General features: G+C 47.6%; 3 protein-coding genes across 4 annotated transcripts; 2 read left to right on the top strand and 1 right to left on the bottom strand.

Annotated features, from left to right (window-relative positions):
- Positions 1–2,206: 2,206 nt before the first annotated feature.
- On the top strand, positions 2,207–3,903 carry RPS27A (ribosomal protein S27a). The gene is made up of 5 exons (XM_027653763.1): positions 2,207–2,339; positions 2,631–2,685; positions 2,941–3,026; positions 3,317–3,448; positions 3,716–3,903. Exons 1-5 carry the CDS (start codon positions 2,292–2,294, stop codon positions 3,863–3,865), a joined length of 471 nt encoding a protein of 156 aa, XP_027509564.1. The 5' UTR covers positions 2,207–2,291; the 3' UTR covers positions 3,866–3,903.
- A 550-nt stretch (positions 3,904–4,453) lies between these two features.
- On the bottom strand, positions 4,454–14,569 carry MTIF2 (mitochondrial translational initiation factor 2). 2 transcript variants are annotated; one of them, XM_027653759.1, is made up of 14 exons: positions 14,419–14,569; positions 12,126–12,360; positions 11,526–11,631; positions 10,186–10,357; positions 9,595–9,755; positions 9,006–9,182; positions 8,743–8,882; positions 8,017–8,141; positions 7,090–7,294; positions 6,292–6,544; positions 5,515–5,655; positions 5,146–5,310; positions 4,805–4,945; positions 4,454–4,714 (listed from the first exon to the last, which is right to left on the bottom strand). In XM_027653759.1, the coding sequence occupies exons 2-14, from the start codon at positions 12,348–12,350 to the stop codon at positions 4,545–4,547; spliced, it is 2,181 nt and encodes a 726-aa protein (XP_027509560.1). In that variant the 5' UTR covers positions 12,351–12,360; positions 14,419–14,569; the 3' UTR covers positions 4,454–4,544. The 2 variants fall into 2 exon arrangements, with proteins under 2 accessions (XP_027509560.1, XP_027509561.1); XM_027653760.1 differs by lacking the exon at positions 14,419–14,569 and adding an exon at positions 13,606–13,711 and having other exon boundaries at positions 12,126–12,357.
- A 1,034-nt stretch (positions 14,570–15,603) lies between these two features.
- On the top strand, positions 15,604–18,033 carry LOC113952072 (prolyl-tRNA synthetase associated domain-containing protein 1-like). The gene is made up of 2 exons (XM_027653761.1): positions 15,604–15,698; positions 16,420–18,033. The coding sequence occupies exons 1-2, from the start codon at positions 15,612–15,614 to the stop codon at positions 16,855–16,857; spliced, it is 525 nt and encodes a 174-aa protein (XP_027509562.1). The 5' UTR covers positions 15,604–15,611; the 3' UTR covers positions 16,858–18,033.
- The last annotated feature ends 402 nt before the right edge of the window (positions 18,034–18,435 follow it).

Genomic DNA, 18,435 nt, shown 5'->3' on the forward strand with positions numbered 1-18,435 from the left:
ACACCCAGGAAAGAACAGGTTAACCTGAAGAAGATGAGGTATTAAAAACAATCCAGCTTTACTGATGTGCTCTGTAACTTTGTGCTGAGGTTTAACCCCAGCTGGGAACTAAACCCCACACGGCCACTCGCCACCCCCACGGTGGGACGGGGGAGACAAGAAAATAAGAAAAACTCGAGGGTTGAGGTAAAAACATGTAACACTTGAAGCTGCTTTTTACTCTTCCACCCCAGAGGAACTGAAGTGTTGCCTACCCACATTGTATTTGGTAATATTTCATGCCTGCCAAGGTGGTCATAAAGCAGGGTTTGAGAAACACTGATTTCAGCATCATCACACAGGGTGGTTTAGAATCTCAGTTCAGAACTAAAATATGGGCTGGAGTTGAACAACGCTGCTTCTCTCCACAGAAATCTTCCAGCAGAGAGGCACCCACAACATCAATTTAATACCAGTTTGAACAAATCTACACTGGATTATGAAAAAGTATCTCTGAAACCTTCATGTCTTCTCCAAACCAAAAACACAGAAGAGACACACTTCTAGAAATTCAAATATGACGGTATCCTATCCCACAGAACCAGAAAAACAGGGAAGGGATAGGGCTTAGAGTTTAAGCATGTTTTTAGTGTAATTGTGTTTGAAACTGTGGCACTGACATCCACAATAAAATGAAAGAAATTAGTATTCTGGTAATTACAGTTTTTTAAGCCAAGGAAGGCTGTGGAAATCTTATATTTGTGTAGTTTTTAAGTATAGCATAAGAGAATAGAGTCTTAAGCAAAACTGGAGTCTGCAATGAAGTGAAAAAGGCTGATAGCAACCAAAACATGTCCTTGAGAAGGAGATGTTGATATTGCTTGTTTGGGCTACGCTCATATTGAATTTAGGATTTAATAAAAGAATAAACTCCGTGAATGCCGTTTTGGCTGTGTCATGTTTGAAGGGATTTCCTTTGAAGAAAAGGCAAAGCCTCATGGCCTGGGAAGGAATGGAGGATGGGGTTGAGGGTCTTTAAAACACACAGTTTTTCAAGTGACAACACAGAAAATAGAACACCCATGATTTGGGAAGAATTAATCTAATTAGTCAATGGCCAGAAACAGAAGAGAGCTGTTTCTGCGTAGCAGTTACCCAGCAGGCTCCAGGAGATGAGTTAATGAACTAATTTGTATGGTTTTGTATGAAATTGTTAAAATAGCCTCAGCTAGTACTCATGTAAGTCCTCATTCTGCTTTAGCCTTTCCCATATTCCATTCATAAGCATAAAAAAACATCCAACGAGTAATTTCCAAACCAGTGAAAGTGACTCTCAGAACTCCTTTATTCTTAACCTTCCCATAGCTTTTCTACTTTGAAAAATCTTTGCCCTACGAACCCAGATATAAACCTGGCATCGATCTCAGGGAATCACAGGTGGCCAAGTGCCCGTGAGGTGTTTTTAAACCGCCTCCTCAGGGGCCGGGACACCGAATCCTGGGATTTCACGCTGCAGGGGGGACGTGCGGATACACAGCTCCCTGGAAAACCCACCGTCCCGAAAACAACAATCCCACAGACAGCCGCCACAATGCGCAGAGGAACCGGCACCGACGGCTGAAAGACCCTTCCCTCACGGCAGGGAGAACCCTCCCTGCCCCAGCCGCTATGAGGGGATGTGGGACCCGCCATCACGGCGGCCCCCTCACGGCAGCTGCCCCCATCGCCTCACGGTGGATCCTCCTCCCCTCACAACAGTCCCGCCTCGTCCCTCATGGCAGCTTTTCCTCCTCCCCAAACGACAGTCCGACCGCATCCCTCAGGGCAGCTTTCCCCCTCCCCTCACGGCGACCCGCCCCCTTCGTCTGCTTATGATGGTTCCTCCTCCTCCCCTCACGACGGCCCCGCCTCATCCCCTCATGGCAACTTTCCCCCCGCCCCTCACGACAGTCCCGCCTCCTCCCCTCATGGCAGCTCCTCCTCCTACCACGACAGCCCCGCCTCGTCGCGTCATGGCGGCTCCTCCTCCCCTCGCGGCGTTCCCGCCCCTTCCCCTCACGGCATGGCCGCGGTGCACTGTGGGAGCCGCGGTTCCCGCCCCCCGGCCCCTCAGCCGGACTACAGCTCCCAGCGGTGGCGGGCGCGGCTCTGCCGGCGGGGCATGCCGGGAGCTGTAGTCCCGGCGCCCCTGCCGCCCCTCCCGCGGCACGCGGGGAAACCCCGTGCGCGCAGGCACAGCCCTCTCTCTGCCGCGGCCGCCATTCCGCGAGCAGCGCGGGCACCCCGCGCCCCGGCCCCGCACAGCCCTCACCATGCAGATCTTCGTCAAAACCCTCACCGGGAAAACCATCACCCTCGAGGTGAGCCGACAACGCCGCGCCGGGCCGCCGCTGCCTGCCGGTGCTCCGGGATGCGCCGGGAGATACCGGGATGCGCGGGGAATCCCCGGGATTTGCGGGGGAACAGCGGGGTGATGCGCGGGGAAACGCCGGCCCTGCGCTGCCCGGCGGGGTTCGGGCCGCGCCGTGAGGGCCGAAAGGGCCGTGTCACCGCCGGGGGTGTGCCGGCAGCTCCGCGTGGTTCCGCGGCTCTCCTGGGCTCACTAAAAGGCGAGGCGCGTTTTGACTCTCTTGTTCTGTTTAATTAAATAGGTTGAGCCTTCTGATACTATAGAAAATGTGAAAGCGAAGATCCAGGATAAGGAGGGTACGTTCAAGAGGCACTTATTGATTATTATATAGTGATCGAAATAAATAAATAAATAATAAATATTATGTGCACTACATATGCTATGATATAAACTCCTAAATTATATTTCTTATATATTATATTGATATATATCTGTCTCGTGGACTGATTTATGTCTTGCTCAGATGTAATGGTCTGCAGCAATTTTTTTCTTTATTCCAGCACGTTCTAGTGCACGTTCCTCATTTATTTCCCGGTTTGTGTCACCCTTAGGCATCCCTCCGGATCAGCAGCGGCTGATCTTTGCTGGGAAGCAGCTGGAAGATGGACGCACACTGTCCGACTACAACATTCAGAAAGTGAGTAGGAGAGGCAGGAGCTGGCACACTCAGAGCTGAGTCACCTTTGCTGCTCAGCCTCAAAATTGTGTCAAATGTCTTCAACCAAATCAGTGGATTTAGGGTTGGGTGGCAGTATTGATGCTGGGGGCTTGGGATGTCACCTTAATAGCAAATAATCCTTTTAAGAGCTTTCTTAAGTGCCTGGCACTTGAGGCCTGCTTTCTCTGGATAAAAGGAACAAGCCTGCTTAAATGCTGTTCTTGCCTCGAGACAGCATTCTGAGCCTATTCCATGTGCCTTACTAACAGGAATCAACCCTTCACCTTGTGCTGAGACTTCGGGGCGGTGCCAAGAAAAGAAAGAAGAAGTCTTACACCACCCCCAAGAAGAACAAGCATAAGAGAAAGAAGGTTAAGCTTGCAGTGCTCAAGTACTACAAGGTAGGTAGAAATACGAAACTTGATGAAAACTCAGCTCTCAGCAGAGCTTGTAACTGGTGTATTTAATATTCAAAGTCCTATCTGCAAATATCCCATCTGCTTAATGAAAGAGAAACCCACTGTTGCAGCTGGGCACTTCTGAGCTTGGCCTTGAGAGAAGTGTGATGCGTTAACTACCACAGAAACTGCTTTGCCAGTGAAAAATAGTCAGAATTCTCATCACTTCCTAAAGGTGTTTGAGAGATTCTCCCTGTGTGCCCTTCCCAGGTGGACGAGAACGGCAAGATCAGCCGCCTGCGCCGGGAGTGCCCGTCGGAGGAGTGTGGGGCCGGAGTCTTCATGGCCAGTCACTTTGACAGGCACTACTGTGGCAAGTGCTGTCTGACCTACTGCTTCAACAAGCCAGAGGACAAGTGAATGTCCCACACAATAAAGAGCTGACCTTCTGTACGGTTTTTAAGGGTCTCTGTTTCTGTGGGGCTGTGTTTCTTCTCTGCTCGTGAAGAGAAAAACCTGCGAAGCTCTGGGTGCTGCCAACTGGGATGAGGTGCTTTCTAAAACTGAAGCAAGCAGCTTGTTTTAAATAATAAGGGGTACCAGTTGCAGAGGGGGGAAAAACCCAACATTACAGCTAACCTTAGGAGTGGTCTCTTAACATGAGACAGGACAGTAGTTCTGGTCTGGAAAAACAGGAGCTCAGGAGGTCCAGAGTCATGTCTACAAGTGGGTCAGTGCTAGAGAAAGGGGGAGCTGAAATACTGTACAGCACCATCAAGGGAGGGGAAGGAAGATGGCTCAGCTATTTTGGAGCCAAAGACAGTCATCAGAAATATTTATACCATGATGGTTTTACAGACCTGAAGTGCTTGTAGTAACTCTTGTAGTTTATCCCATATTCCAGTGACATAAGGTGGTTGCTTGACATGATAGAAAGGCAGAGAATTTCAGATATAAAATATACCTGAAATGCTCTGATATAAAGGAACAGGTATAAAGCAGCTCCTGTGCATTTCTGAAAGTTCATTTAATGTTACCAGTTAAAGGCCAGCCAGGAGTATAATACACATCCCTTAGTGTCCATGTATTCAAAGGTCCTTTAAAATCCCGGGTCCCAGGAAGTTGTCTGTTGAACTTCTGTTTCTTCATAACAAATAATATCATCCCCAACGTTGAATTCCAAATTCCTGTCCAAACTCAATCCACAGTCCATTCCCGCTTTTATTACCTGGGCATCATCTTTATGATGCTTCAGTGATGACAAAGACCCTACAAAGAGAAAAGTGCATCATAAAGGGAGCCCACCAACAGCAGAGCACAGAAGTGGTTTGGTGCAGAATTGGTGGCAATTCCACTCACCTTTCCAAATAACATCCCCACTGCGGATTAACTTGAACTTCATTTTCCTGTCCAGCAGCCCCTTGTGTACTCTGCATCCAGCCACTGGAATCTTGTTTTTCCCTACTGTTACAGAGAAGGTGTCGAGAACAGAAGCTTCCCCTAAAAGGAAAAAGTTGTACATGGGATTAACGGACTGGCACCAGGTATAAGCAGGCTGCATTTTTCCACCTGCCAAGCTTTACAGCAACAGAAAAGCAGTCACAGAGGAGTAGAAAACGAATATTTGATACAACAGGAACTGGAGAATAAAGTTTAGGCCACATTGTGAGGCAAAAATCTATCAGTCAATGCCAACTCACCTATTGTGGTCTCCACCACAGCTGGGGGCAGCCTGCTGTTGAGCTCCTCTTTTAAGTCGTCTATAAGTTTGTAGATGATGTTGTGAAGTTTAATTTTTATTCCCTTTTTATCAGCCAGCTTTTTAATACTGTCATTGGCTTTCACACTGAATCCATATATAACACCTGATAAAGGAAACACTTGTCAAGTGATGACTACGAGAGATCACACTTTAAACAGTTCAAAGTGAAACCCTGCAGCACGGGGTAGAATTAGGTGGTCAGCAAACCAAGGAAAGCATTTTGCTCCTGCTTCCCTTTTAAGGAATTTGACTAATTTTACAGCATTTTTGAATAATTTCAAAATTGCAAACTGATTTTTAAACACACCATTAAAGGCTTCAGCGAGGCTCAGATCATTTTCACTGATGTCTCCCATTCCAAAGTGGACAATGTCCAGTTTACACTCATCCTCACAGTCATAGCTGTCCAGAATGTTCAGAATTGCTTCAACAGATCCATCCACATCACCTGCAGGGGTAAATGGAAGCACTGCTGACTTTGGATATAAAGGAACATGGAATTATAACCAAGCACATGACAACCCCACGCTGTGCAGCAGAAAGTCTTTTGACATCTATCACTCTTATTACATTTTCAGCAATGTGTTAAAATCCATCTAACAACTCTGTTCATTCCAAAAATTAACTGGATAAATACAACAGGACCAGAGGCTCTGTCATTTTTTGGGTCAAGTATGCATTGCTTTTCAGCTCCTGATGTCACTGCTTGTGTATCACCAAATGTGAGGTCAAACCAAGATCCTCCTGTCCCACTTGAATACACAATTTCTCTCCATTTTGCTGATGCAAAATGATTATAGTTTGGGGTGTGTGTGTGTTATAATTTCGATCTACAGAGGTTTATATATGTATGTATATATTTGCATAGGGGTTTATATGTATGGGGTTTACTCCTCAGTTCCTGGGTAACAGGGTTGGGCTTCTAAGTTTCCTGTGGCTCTGGCCCTGCTGGAAGTGCATCCTTCTGTCCACTGGATGTTTCCTGATGCCCCTGCTCTTACTGAAAGAAGTTCTCTGGTCGGTTTTGGACTGACCAAACTTCAGGGCACAGAAATGGTGTTCACAGCTGACCCCGGGACAGCACCTTTCACTATGACCGACAGCGTGTCCTCGGCCACCTCCCTCCTGTCCTTGGGCCTCTGGAACAGCAGGTGCTTGTTGGCCTTGTACAGTGCAGCCTTCCTCTGCCTCCAGGTCAGATGGGCCAGCTTCTGCTGCTGCTGCTTGTACTCCAGCCTGTGCTCCTTCTGCTTGGCTTCAATAACTTCCACGTCCTTTTTCAGCTTCTCCTGCTGTTCAACGTAGGTCCTCCAGTCTATCACTTCATGTGCCCTTTGCTGGGCAGGGAGACAGAAACGTTACCTTTAAAACATTGCATCAGAAAACTCTACAATAATGCAGTTTCATCTTTTGGCATCTTCTCTACAGGCTCACTCATTTTCCCCCACACTTAATCACGGATTTTGCTGCACAGATGGCAGAGAATGAGCACAAGAGCTTCCTCCCTGAGCTACAACATGTTTTCATGGTAACTCTGCATTGCAGAAGAGAGTTATCCTTCATTCTTCCACATGGTGTTTATCCAGCTCTCCCAACACCCATTTCAAGCTGTATTTTATGCATATTCTTCTGTCAAAAACTAGTTCTCTCACTCTAAAGTTGAAACACTGTGGAGATGAGGACAGTCCAGCAGGGGAAAGGTGGAAAACTAAAAGGCAGTACACAAACCCTCATTCCTCTTACAGAGCTCAGGCCCCTTAATCCCCATCCTCATCTTTCATGGGATCCTCCAGGTTATTCAGAATGAAAGCTCTCACTTGTTCTGCTACTCGGCTCCTTCCCTGCAGTGTGAGTCTCCCCATGAAAACAGTTCTTTCCATACCTCAGATTCCACTTCCAGGATTTCATCCCCTGCCGAAGGGACGTCCTTCCAGCCCATGATTTCCACGGGGATGCCCGGAGGAGCTGCATCCACGGCCTTGCCGTTCTCGTCGAACATGAACCGCACCTTGGCCCAGGTCTTGCCTGCAACCAGAACACAGCCCCTCCTCAGAGTTCCTCTCTGGATGATGGCTGTGGTGAGGGGACTGGTGGAGAGCAGAGGAGAGAAATGACAAACAGAAGAAAAGTGACACTTCTCCCCCTCTCCATGGTTAGTGCAGGCAAAACACAAACCAGGACGGGCCTGTGACCCACCACGGGCAGAATGCTCCTGCTAATAAAATTTTAAAGGGACTCACAAAACCCCCAAAACCTGCACTGTACTCTTCATTTCTGCAGAGCAGTCCAAAATTAGGCATTTGTGAACCCAGCAACGGACTGATTTTACCCACTATGTGAACCTCCCCCCAAAAAAAACCCCAACCAACAAATCCCAACAACTTTCTGGAATTCAATTAGTTTTTAAAGAGGGCAGAACATGCCTTGTTCACACAGAACCTGCAAAAGGACTAAGACATTTAAGAGCAGAAGATCATGTCACATACAATTTGCCAAGAACTGTGTATACATTATTAATTTCATCATTCCTACTGTTTTAATGGCATTTAAAAAACACATCTGTTCTGGCATTTTAAACTAAGTCCTGTGCTCACAGGACTTCATCTCAGTGATAGGATGTATTTTCCCCCATCAGTTTAAAACTTCTTTTTCTGGCCCTTGCGCTGCAGAATAACATTTCAAGGCTTTAATTAGAAACACTGCAAAGAAACTGTGACAGCTTTGTTTAGGGAGGTCCAAACCCCCTGAGCAGTGTCCCTGTGTCGTCACAAATTGCTCCTCTGAAGCTGTGGAGGTGCAGATAACTCACCCTTTGCCTCTGTCTTTGCGAGACTCGATGACGGTGCCCTCGACCAGCCCCGTGGCATCTGCCTTCAGCTCCAGCATCTCTGCCAGGGCAACAGTGGCTTCTGCCAGAACCATCAGGTTTTCACCCTGCACGAAACCCCACACACAAAAATACACAAAAATACAAAGCATTAAAGTGAGATCAGAAGTTGAAATCTTGGTGCCAAATTCCCCTACTGAAAACTCGATGACATTTACCACCCAGTCAAGACCTCAGGACATCAAAGAGGCAAAACTGCTGGGCTGGGTTTTTCCCTCCACCCCCTTTTTTCTAATTACATCTTGTAAGACCACTGTGAAACTGTGCTCCTGTGATTAGGTCTGAGTTAGGAAAATCTTTATGTACCCTGGTTTGAATTTTTCCCTTCATGCACGGCACTATCACCAACCTTGCTTTTGCACTGACTTCATACAACGAGCAAACAGCAACTGGGATTAACCTGAAAAATATCCACTGAACTTACAGAAGAAAAACAAGATATTATTGCTCCCTAAAAGCCTGAGCCTCAGAATACATTTCAGAGTGTTTCAAATAATTCTGGTGAGAGCCAGCAGCACTGAGCCCCTGGTGTCTGACACCTTGCCATGAAGAGAAATAATATATTTTGCAGCTGCTAAATAAAAGTGCATTTCTCTGCACACATCAGACACCCACAAACACCACCCTTTTTTTCCACCACAACCTTACCTTGAGCGCAGAAATATTCACAGCTTGAACATCACCCCCAAACTCCTCACAGACCACATCATGAGCCAGCAACTCCTTCTTTACTCTTTCGGGATCGGCTTCGGGTTTGTCACATTTATTGATGGCGAGGATAAGAGGAACTAAAAAGAGGAGGAGCAAACTCAGCACCAGCCTAACCAAAACTCGGTGTGACCACCAGAGCTGCTAGAAAAGGTAATGGCCAGCTAGAACATATCCCTGCAGGGTGGACTCTGAGGAGGTACCTCCTGCATTTTTGGCGTGCTGGATGGACTCCACGGTTTGCTCCATCACGCCGTCCTCTGCCGCGACCACCAGGATGACGATGTCGGTGACGTTGGTGCCCCGTGCCCGCATGGCTGAAAAGGCTGCGTGCCCAGGAGTGTCCAGGAAGGTTATCTTTTCCCCAGAAGGCATGTGCACTGTGGACAAAGGGACACGGAACAGCTGAAAATCAGCGCTTCACCCAGCTTTATTCGATGCAATCAAGCATCGCTCCCTCGAGAACTTCTTTAATACCAGTGGTGGGTTTTAGGCAGACAGATAACTTGGCACGGAGGTGGGGAGGTGCTGCTAAATCCTCAGGAGTGAAAAAGCATCCTGGGATCCTCCTTAATCCAAAAATAGTCTAATTTCAACTGTGCAGACAATTCACTTCCAAGTTCCATCTAAGTAATTCCTACAGTTATCAGCAACAGACACATCACGTTACAGTTTCCTTCTTTGCCGCTTACACAGAAACTGGTTTTGTGGCAACATTTTCCCCCAGTGACCTGGCTGCAAGTCAGCCAATGTAAACTGTGTTAAGCACGACCATGTGCAGCTGGGTCTCACCAAGGAAAGCCCCGATGTGCTGTGTGATGCCTCCTGCTTCCATGGAGGCCACCTGGGTTTTCCGCAGGCTGTCCAGTAACGTCGTCTTCCCGTGATCGACGTGTCCCAGGATGGTGACAACGGGGGGCCGTGGGGTCAGTACTGCTGGGTCTGCAGGGGGCCTGCAAGGACAGCACAAAGGCCAGAACAATTCTGAGTGACGGGTACGCCCACGGGGCTAAAGAAGAGCCACTGTGAGTTTTGTGATTCCCCCTCCTCCCAAATCCCGGGTGCACCACAGCCAGCCCTCCTCGTGCTCAGTGCTACTGAATCAGTACCCTGAATTAATGCAGCAATCCAGGGTAGCAAAGAACTGGCTTTTCTTCAGAGTGTGGCATAGAAAAAGACTGCCTAAAACCAAGCCAAATGCAAGTAGCAGTTTTATGGTTAACTAAATCAAAATAGCAAACTTCACATCTTAAATATTATCATATTATGATTGTATCGGGGATTATCAACACACCATCACAACAAAGAAAGACAGGACACATGACAAACACCTGCAGGAAGAAACAGAATATAAGGAGCCAAAAAGAACAGTTCCCAACTTGCCTTTTCACAGCATCTGTGTTTTTTCTTTCCTTCTCCTCTTTCAGTTTTGCTGATTTGTACTTCATTCCTGATTTCTGAACAATCATCTTGATGTGGTCTTCATACAAGATGGAATCTGGCTCCAGTGAATTGAGGTCAACGTCCGTGTACAGCAGTGCTTCATAAATATGGTCTGTGGGAAAGACAGAGGCATTTAACAATGGCACCCACAAAAACATCTGGGACAAAAAAAACAAACCCAGTTCATACAGTGTAAGATTTTGTCATTAGTGATTTGTATTGTGCTGTTAAGTTTCATTCACAAGGCACTTCTCCTGTAGTTAGATTGATCTAAAAGTTCCTGCTACACCACATACTTGCAGAGAAGAACTTGATGCAGAAGGATTTACAGAACCTGAGTGCCTTATCAGATACTATCATCTTATTTTTCCCCCCGGATTTTCACACCTTACTTTTCCATTAAACCCCCCAAAAAGAAAGCAAGGGAAACTCATCTAAACCAAACAGCAAAGGAGGGATTCAAGCAGGAAGGAAATTTGATAATTCAGATCATTTGCTGCTTTCTTTGGTAGCAGAAGCACAGAACCCACTGCAGCAGTAGGGACTGTCAGAAAAGGTACAGCAAGACATGACAGACTTTTCTGCTTCTCTCCTCATTGGTCAGAGGGAAATTTGCCAGAAAAAGTCCCCAGCTGGACAGGAAGAGACTGGAGATTGGCATTATACAGCTGCAGAATTATTTCAAATGTCAAGAGGCAAAGTATGCCAATAACCCCCCTAAAATATTTAGAGCTGGTCGAGCAGAGCCACCATACAGCCAGGAATGAACAAACCTGCTCCTGTGACCCAGTTGTCTGGGCAGTCACCTAAAGAGGGAAGTGATTCCAGACAAGCCTTGCCCACTCTCAGCTAATTAAACCACTGTTTCAATGAAACATAAATGCTCCCTGATCCCAGATCCCTACTCCCAGGGCTGGATTCTGGGCTGAAGCTCTCCAGTCATGAGTTTTTAACTCCCAGGGGTTCAGCTCTGACAAACCAGGGTGCAGTGTTTTCCTTCCTGACTAATTTAGCCCCTGGGAGCCCCAGGCACGAGGAGCAGCCCCCCTGGATCCTTTCTCCTGGAGACAGGAGGCAGCCCTGGCTCCTTCCCATTTCAATGTCTGGCCCAGTGATTTGGACAGCCCAACTTTTTTTTGTGTGTACCAACAGCTCCTTTGGGATGGGACAACCTCCCTGGCCAAGGGAGGGATTAACAACCACTAATTAACACCACTGAAGACACCTCTGCCTCTCCCACTCGTGGTCCTGCTGTTCCAAACCCCAGAGCAGCCTCTCACCTACGTCCTTGCCCATGGCTCGTGCCAGTTCCTCAATAGTCATCTTCTGCCTTATCTCCACTTCTCCTCTCGTCAGGGGGAACTTCTTTTTCTTCTTTTTTGTCTCCTACATGGAATTAGACACACATATAGGAACACAGAGCTGGCATAAACTAGGGAATGACAAAAACAACATTAAAAAGACAGCGGTCTCAAACCATAGCTGGTGAACACATCTTTTTTACTAGAACACCAATGAATTTAAATAAATAAACAACTTACACATCACAATGGACATTTAAAACGTGTAGCACACAGCACAACCTTTTTTCATTTTTTATTTTTCAGATTAAGGGCAAAAAAAAAGGTAACAAAATCATTTTCACGTTTGGGTTTTAATAATTTCTTCCTGCCTCTGCAAAATTCACAATGCTACCGGTCTAAGTCACTATTTGAGAGGGAATCACAATAAAGTCACACATTAAGCACGTTTTGCCTGATAAATTTATAACAAATTCATTATGTTCACAGATAAAGCTCTTTACTTTTAATTTAAAAGTTCAGGCTGAGCTCCTGCACTTTTCACACAAAGCCCAGGGATTACTGGGCTTTGGAAGTTACCTCCTTTGTGGCCAGATGTCTGCGCTGGGCTAAGGCAGCACTGATTATTCTGTGTTTTTGGCAGAGCTGTGGGCGCAGCAGGACGGAGCACAGGGGGTGTGCAGAGGCCTGCACAGGCTTCCACTGTGCCCCCCAAACCTTCCTGTAGGACTGGGCCCGGAGCTGCCTGCAGGCACCACGGAGCTGCACCAGGCTCTCCAACCTCAGCACCAGCCCTCGGTTCATCTCCTCACTGCAAACACAAAGGGCACACTGAGACCAGGAGCTGAAACATGTTCTTCCTCGGGACAAAACGGACAGGAACACAAGGCATAAATGTTATGGTTCCAAACAGGCTTTCTAACACTTAAAAGAGTGAACTATTTAGCAGCTGTTCCAGTTTTTTTCTCCGCTGCCCCACCGCAGACACATCGATCTACTTAAGAGTTTACAGATCTTTCTTTGATATAAACTACTATCAACTAGTCTCTTTCACTGATCTTTGATATAAACTACTAAACCCTCCATTTCGGGTTCTTTGACATCTGCTAGAAGGAAAGGGACGTTTGCATTCCTTGTGCTACACTGACAGAATCACCCAGGTGTGAGCTACCTCTCTGAGCCCGCCAAACACACCTGCAAAATGCTCTTTACTTGAGCATTTAAAGAAAAAAGCCCCACCCAAAGACCACAGCACTGCAATAACACCAGTGCTGCCGTGTGGACAGAGATATCCTTTGAGGATAAACCTTGGCTCAGCAACCAGGCTTCCCAGGATGCTTCTGCCAGATCATCCCACATCTTGTTTTAACCATCTTAACTCTGGTTTGAGCCATTTTGCTAATTATCTCATACAACAATGTCCTCCTTTGAACTTCTCCTGTTGCTCAGAGCTGCCAATTCTGCACTGGCACAGGTTGCCCAGAGAAGCTGTGGCTGCCCCTGGATCCCTGGGAATGTCCAAGGCCAGGCTGGATGGGGCTTGGAGCAACCTGGGCTGGTGGAAGGTGTCCCTGCCCATGGCAGGGGGTGGCACTGGATGGGTTTAAGGTCCCTTCTCACCCAACCCATTCCACGATTCTGCTGTGCCCAGGGTGCCTCTCTCAGGTGTCCCGGTACCACATTCCCGCAGCTCCAAAGGTAGGGAATGCTCTGGGCTCCTCCCAGGAAGGCTGCAAGCCCTTTATAACCTCCCTTGCACCCGGGTACCTGCGGGAAGCGACCCGACGACAAACTAACCAACCAAAACCAGCTACTTTAGGGGGTTTTTTTGTTCCCTTAAAGGGGCTGAACGTGTAAACCCGAGGAATCCCGGACCTGCCACAAGACGCTGCCTACACACACACACAATCAACACAAGGTCAAGGCCACGCCGGACCAGCCCACAGCGGCGAGACTCCCCCGCGAGGCTCTGCCCGTGGAAACCCCCTCCCGGCTCCCGGGGGTCCCCGCGGCGGGAGCACCCGCCGCCCTCCTGCCCACCGTCCTGGCTAATCAATACCTGTGGGCCGCGGCCCGCCCTCCCCGCGGTGGCAGCGCCCTTCTCCGAGCCGCCGGCTCGCCCGGCCCGGCCCTGACAGCGCGGCTGAGGGAGGGAGGGGAGGCACTGAGGGCAGAGGAGGGACTGAGGACGCCCCGGCCGCACTCAGCCCGCGCTGCCCCTCACGCCCGGCGCGCCGCTCTCCACGCATGCGCCACGGGGACACCGCGCAGGCGCAGCGCGGCCGCGGCCGGGCGGGGGTGGGGCCTCGCCTCAGAGGGGGCGGGAATTCCCCTCACGACACAGGGGTGTTCTGCGCTTATCGCAGGGTGTCGGAATTTGGTTTTTAAACGTATATATAAGTAGTAGAAAGTATATATATATATATATATATATGCACGCACACTATATAAAAAAATTCGGTTTTCTCCTGCCAGGAGCTAGCAGTTTTATTTCCTTCGCAATGTCCACCCCCCGCCCAACCTCCAGTTTTAAAGCTTTTAACGTGGCTGATTTATCAGCCCCGTCTAATTTGGTGTCTTTAAAATAAGGCCACTTAATGGACTGGGAAAAAACAAAAATCTAAGAGGAAGGTCTATAAATGAAAAGTCCTCAGTGTTCCCTGGTTAATGATGGTTGTAAGACCCGGGGATAATCCCAAGGGTCCACTTGGGACAGCGCCACAGTCCCTGTCCAGATACTGGAAATTGCGTGTCATGGCCATAAATTCCTTTATGTACATTTGAGCTGTGCATTTTACATGCTTTGCCCATAATGTGGGACCTGTGGTAGTTCACACTGGTATTTTATACCCTCCTGAGCAGTACCTAGGTGTTTTGCTGCTCTCAGTACCTCAAGTATTTGCTCATTTATGATGCTGAGTGTTGAAAAAAAAAAAAAAGTTTTGAATTTCTAAGGCATCACCTGCTGGTGAATGCTCCAGGTACTGGCACCTTGAAATGCACAGGGCCCTTGAGTGTTTCTCCACAGGTACAATGGGAAAAATCACCTCAAAATAAACCACAGTAAAAAAAAAAAAAAGAAAAGAAAAAAAGCTTAAATATGAAAAGTTGTGCAAAGGCATTAAAAGCAATTCCTGCATGGGGACTGCGCAGAGCTGCCAGCCAGTCCCACGCCGAGGGCAACACATCCTGGGACTGCCTGGGATTGACCTGAAAAACGTTTTATTGGAAAGATAAAATTTAGCGTGCGAAACAGCCATCAGAGTTCACAGCAAATCTGCTTTTTGAGTTGATCTTCCACTGGATGCCGCCTGGAAATCTTCCCGTGCGCCACTGTAAGGCTCTGGGAATTAGCACGGGATCATATTTTACCCACATGTCTCTTAACCACAGAGTCATCCTGTTTTCATTTAAAGCTTTATTACAGATTGCCCGTTTTTCTGAAGGGCAAACTGAAAACAAATATAGATGTCACAGGGTTGCAGAAATATTTTCCGCTTAACTCTGTGGCCGTTAACGCTTGGCTTTGTCCCTCAGTGGCAATTCCTGATTATTACTGGATGCCTTTAAAAAATTTTTAAAAAAATTCAGGTGTCTCATAAAGTTTACCTTACTTTGATTCTTTTCTTTTTTTTTAGCTTCGAATTTTTCTTAACTTCCTTACTTAGCAGCAACGTTTTCAGCACAACATATAAGCAACCAGCCAGAACCTGAAATTACAGTAAGGACATGCATATAAAAACGAATAGGTTTATTTAATCTGAAAGATTTGGCTTGAAACCAACATTAAACACAGTTCACAGCGGGTGTGTGTCGGAGCAACGTGTAATCTCTGAGCGGGAGGTGCTTTTAAGAGACATGACATACCTTGAGCTGTGCGGGAGGGGAGGTGCGGGTGTGATGGAGACCTTTGTCGCCCGGCGCGGTGGGAGGGCGGCAGGAGGCTGAGCCCCGGGGGGTTGTCCCTTGGTAAATTCACTCGGATTTATGGCACTTGCCCGTTCCCCGCCGCTCCTGGGCGGGCTCCCGCGGCGGAAGGGGCGGTGGAAGGGGCGGCGGGAGGCGATGGCGGCGGGGCCGGAGCTGCGGGAGGCGCTGGAGCGGCGGCTGCGGGACCTGGGCATCGCCACCGTCACGGCAGAGCACCCCCAGGTACGGCACAGACCGCGGGCATCCCGGGAACCCGGCAGGGAACCCGGCAGGGAATCCGTCAGTGAACCCGACAGGGAACCCGACAGGGAATCCTGTAGGAAACCCGACAGGGAACCCGGCAGGGAACCCGGCAGGGAATCCTGTAGGAAACCCGGCAGGGAACTCGGCAGGGAACCCGGCGGCAGCGGGGTGGGATGAGGCCCCGAGCGCGCTGTTCAGGGTAATTATCCATGGGGAACTTCAAATGCAGGGCCTGGCAGAACATCTGGGGGTTTGTTTGGGGATCGCACTGACTGCGCTTTTGCCTCCAGATTTCCCCTTTTCCCCTCCAGTTCCTTCAGCAGTTTGAGGAGGTACAACCCACCCCCCTCCTTCCCCTGACACCTACAGTATCCAAGCTGCTTTCCAAACTTTTCCTCGCTCCCAGTTGAAAGCACAAGTGCCACCGGTCATTGCCGTCTGTCTGCAACGGAGCTGCAAACAGCACTCTCAGAGCTGCCTTGAAGTGAGATATTGCTGTATGACAACACAGAAATTATCCAGCAGCAGTCTGTCACATTTCATTCGTGTTCTGTTCAGATTCCCTCATAAAAGGGTACAGCTTTTAGGCCAAATGGAACATCTGGTATTTTCTAAGTGTTTAACAGCAGGTACCTGCCAGGGCACAGCTGGGAGCCTAACGGGATATAGAGTCTCACACCACACCGGTGCTGTTTTCCAGGTGTTCACCGTGGAAGAAATGATGCCCCACGTCCAGCACTTGAAAGGAGGTCACAGTAAAAACCTGTTTCTTAAAGACAAAAAGAAGAAAGGGTTCTGGCTGGTGACTGTCCTGCACAACAGGCAGGTCAATTTAAACGACCTGGCTAAAAAACTGGGCCTCGGCAGCGGGAACCTCAGGTTTGCTGAGGAGAACTCCATGCTGGAAAAGCTCCAGGTGGGCCAGGGCTGTGCCACGCCACTCGCCCTCTTCTGTGACCAGGGGGACGTGAGGCTGGTGCTGGACGCTGCCCTGCTGGAAGGGGGCCACGAAAAGGTGTATTTTCACCCAATGACAAATTCTGCAACCATGGGATTAAGCCCCGAGGACTTCTTGAAGTTCGTGAGATCAACAGGCCACGACCCTATCATCCTGCACTTTGATGAAGATGTCAAATAGAGGCAGTTCACTTTTCTACTACATAGATTTAGTAGAGAAAAACTGGTGAAAATCTTGTTACAAATAAAAAGAAGGCTTACTCCTTTTTCATATTTTTTCCAATTGTTTAAGTTTATACTGGATAACCTAGTGAGAAAAAATACTGTCTTTGAGTTATTAGAAGTTTAGCAATGTTCTTAAAAAGATGTTTCCAACGTGTATGCACTAAGTATAAACTTAGTGTAAATTAAATCATGTCTGCACTAGGTAACTAGTAAGTATAAAGGGCATTATTTAAATAATTTTATAATCTTTGTTGATGGAACAGATAAAACTGGAACTTCCCAGGTGTGGGACTGGCCTTGAAGGTTTTAACTTGACATCAAGAGAGGGGAGCAGTGAAAGTGAGGCATGGAACCTGAAGGTGATGGGGGGTGAAGGCTTTTGGATGCAGCCTAATGAAAATGTCATTAGCACCAGCCAAGAGCAGCAGCAGCAGCAGCTGAGGTGAACAGAAATCAAACCCACAGGAGCAGGAATTAAAAACACATCAAAGGAGTTGTGATCTTGGAAGAATGAACAATTACTATTATCTGAGTAAGAAAAAGCGTCTTCTAGGGCAAGGTAAGTTCCTTCACCCGCCTCCTTACCGTGGTTTCCTGTGTTTTGGAAGGATCTGACACCTGTTCTCAGAGCTCCTGGAGACAGAACACTTCAGCATCCAGCAGTTCAGATTCCTCCCTCCACCCTGTCAGACACCAACCAACCCCAGCTATCATGGGAGTCATCTCCAGTGGGAAAGAAGGGACCTAAAAACGCTGCAGCTGTAGGAAGAGTCACTAGAAAAACGTCCAGTAACATTTGTCTTGCCTTCTGCCGGCCACTCACTCTCCCTCCCCCTACAGGTTTCTTGTTTCTTCTACCCCAAAATCCCTTATCTCTTAGAAAAATGAGTATTAGATTTGACTTGTCGAGGTTTTTAACTCTGGAATGTTTTAAATGTGACGAATTGATTTCAAGGCATGTGCCCAATCCTAGAACCTGCACTGCCTGAAGTGTAACTATTGTCATCCTCGGGGGAAATCCTGAGACTTGGCTCAGCAAAAATAACCCCCAAGCAAAACTAAAGCTTCAAATACTGCATCTGTCAAATCTATAACGATTTCTTTTTGTCTTTACTTACGAAATTAGCATTGTTTTCTTTGTTTGTTTTTTTTTAAATAAAAGTATCAAAGTAGTGTACACTTAAAAGCTACCCAGGTCTACACAAATCCCACAGAACAAACTACACACACGGTCCAGAAAAATTCTGCTACAGTTTTATCAGTTTTTTTTCCTTCCAGAAGAAATACTCACTGCACACATCACCAACTGACCACGACACCAACACCCTGCCAGTAACATCAGTTTCCAGAAAAAGTGTGTATGGACATACACACGACGAAATAAGAATAAAAATTATTTGGTTTGGCATTTTAATAACATCATTAATAAATGTATACAATGGCGAACATTAAAAAAAAAATCAATATGTAAAGGAAATTACAGTTTAAATAAGAGCTTTTTAAGTTCTGTTTCACACCTAGGTACATTCCTTTA

Source organism: Corapipo altera, unplaced genomic scaffold (assembly GCF_003945725.1).
Source record: "Corapipo altera isolate COAL_440 unplaced genomic scaffold, ASM394572v1 70, whole genome shotgun sequence".
NCBI classification, from domain to species: Eukaryota; Metazoa; Chordata; class Aves; order Passeriformes; family Pipridae; genus Corapipo; species Corapipo altera.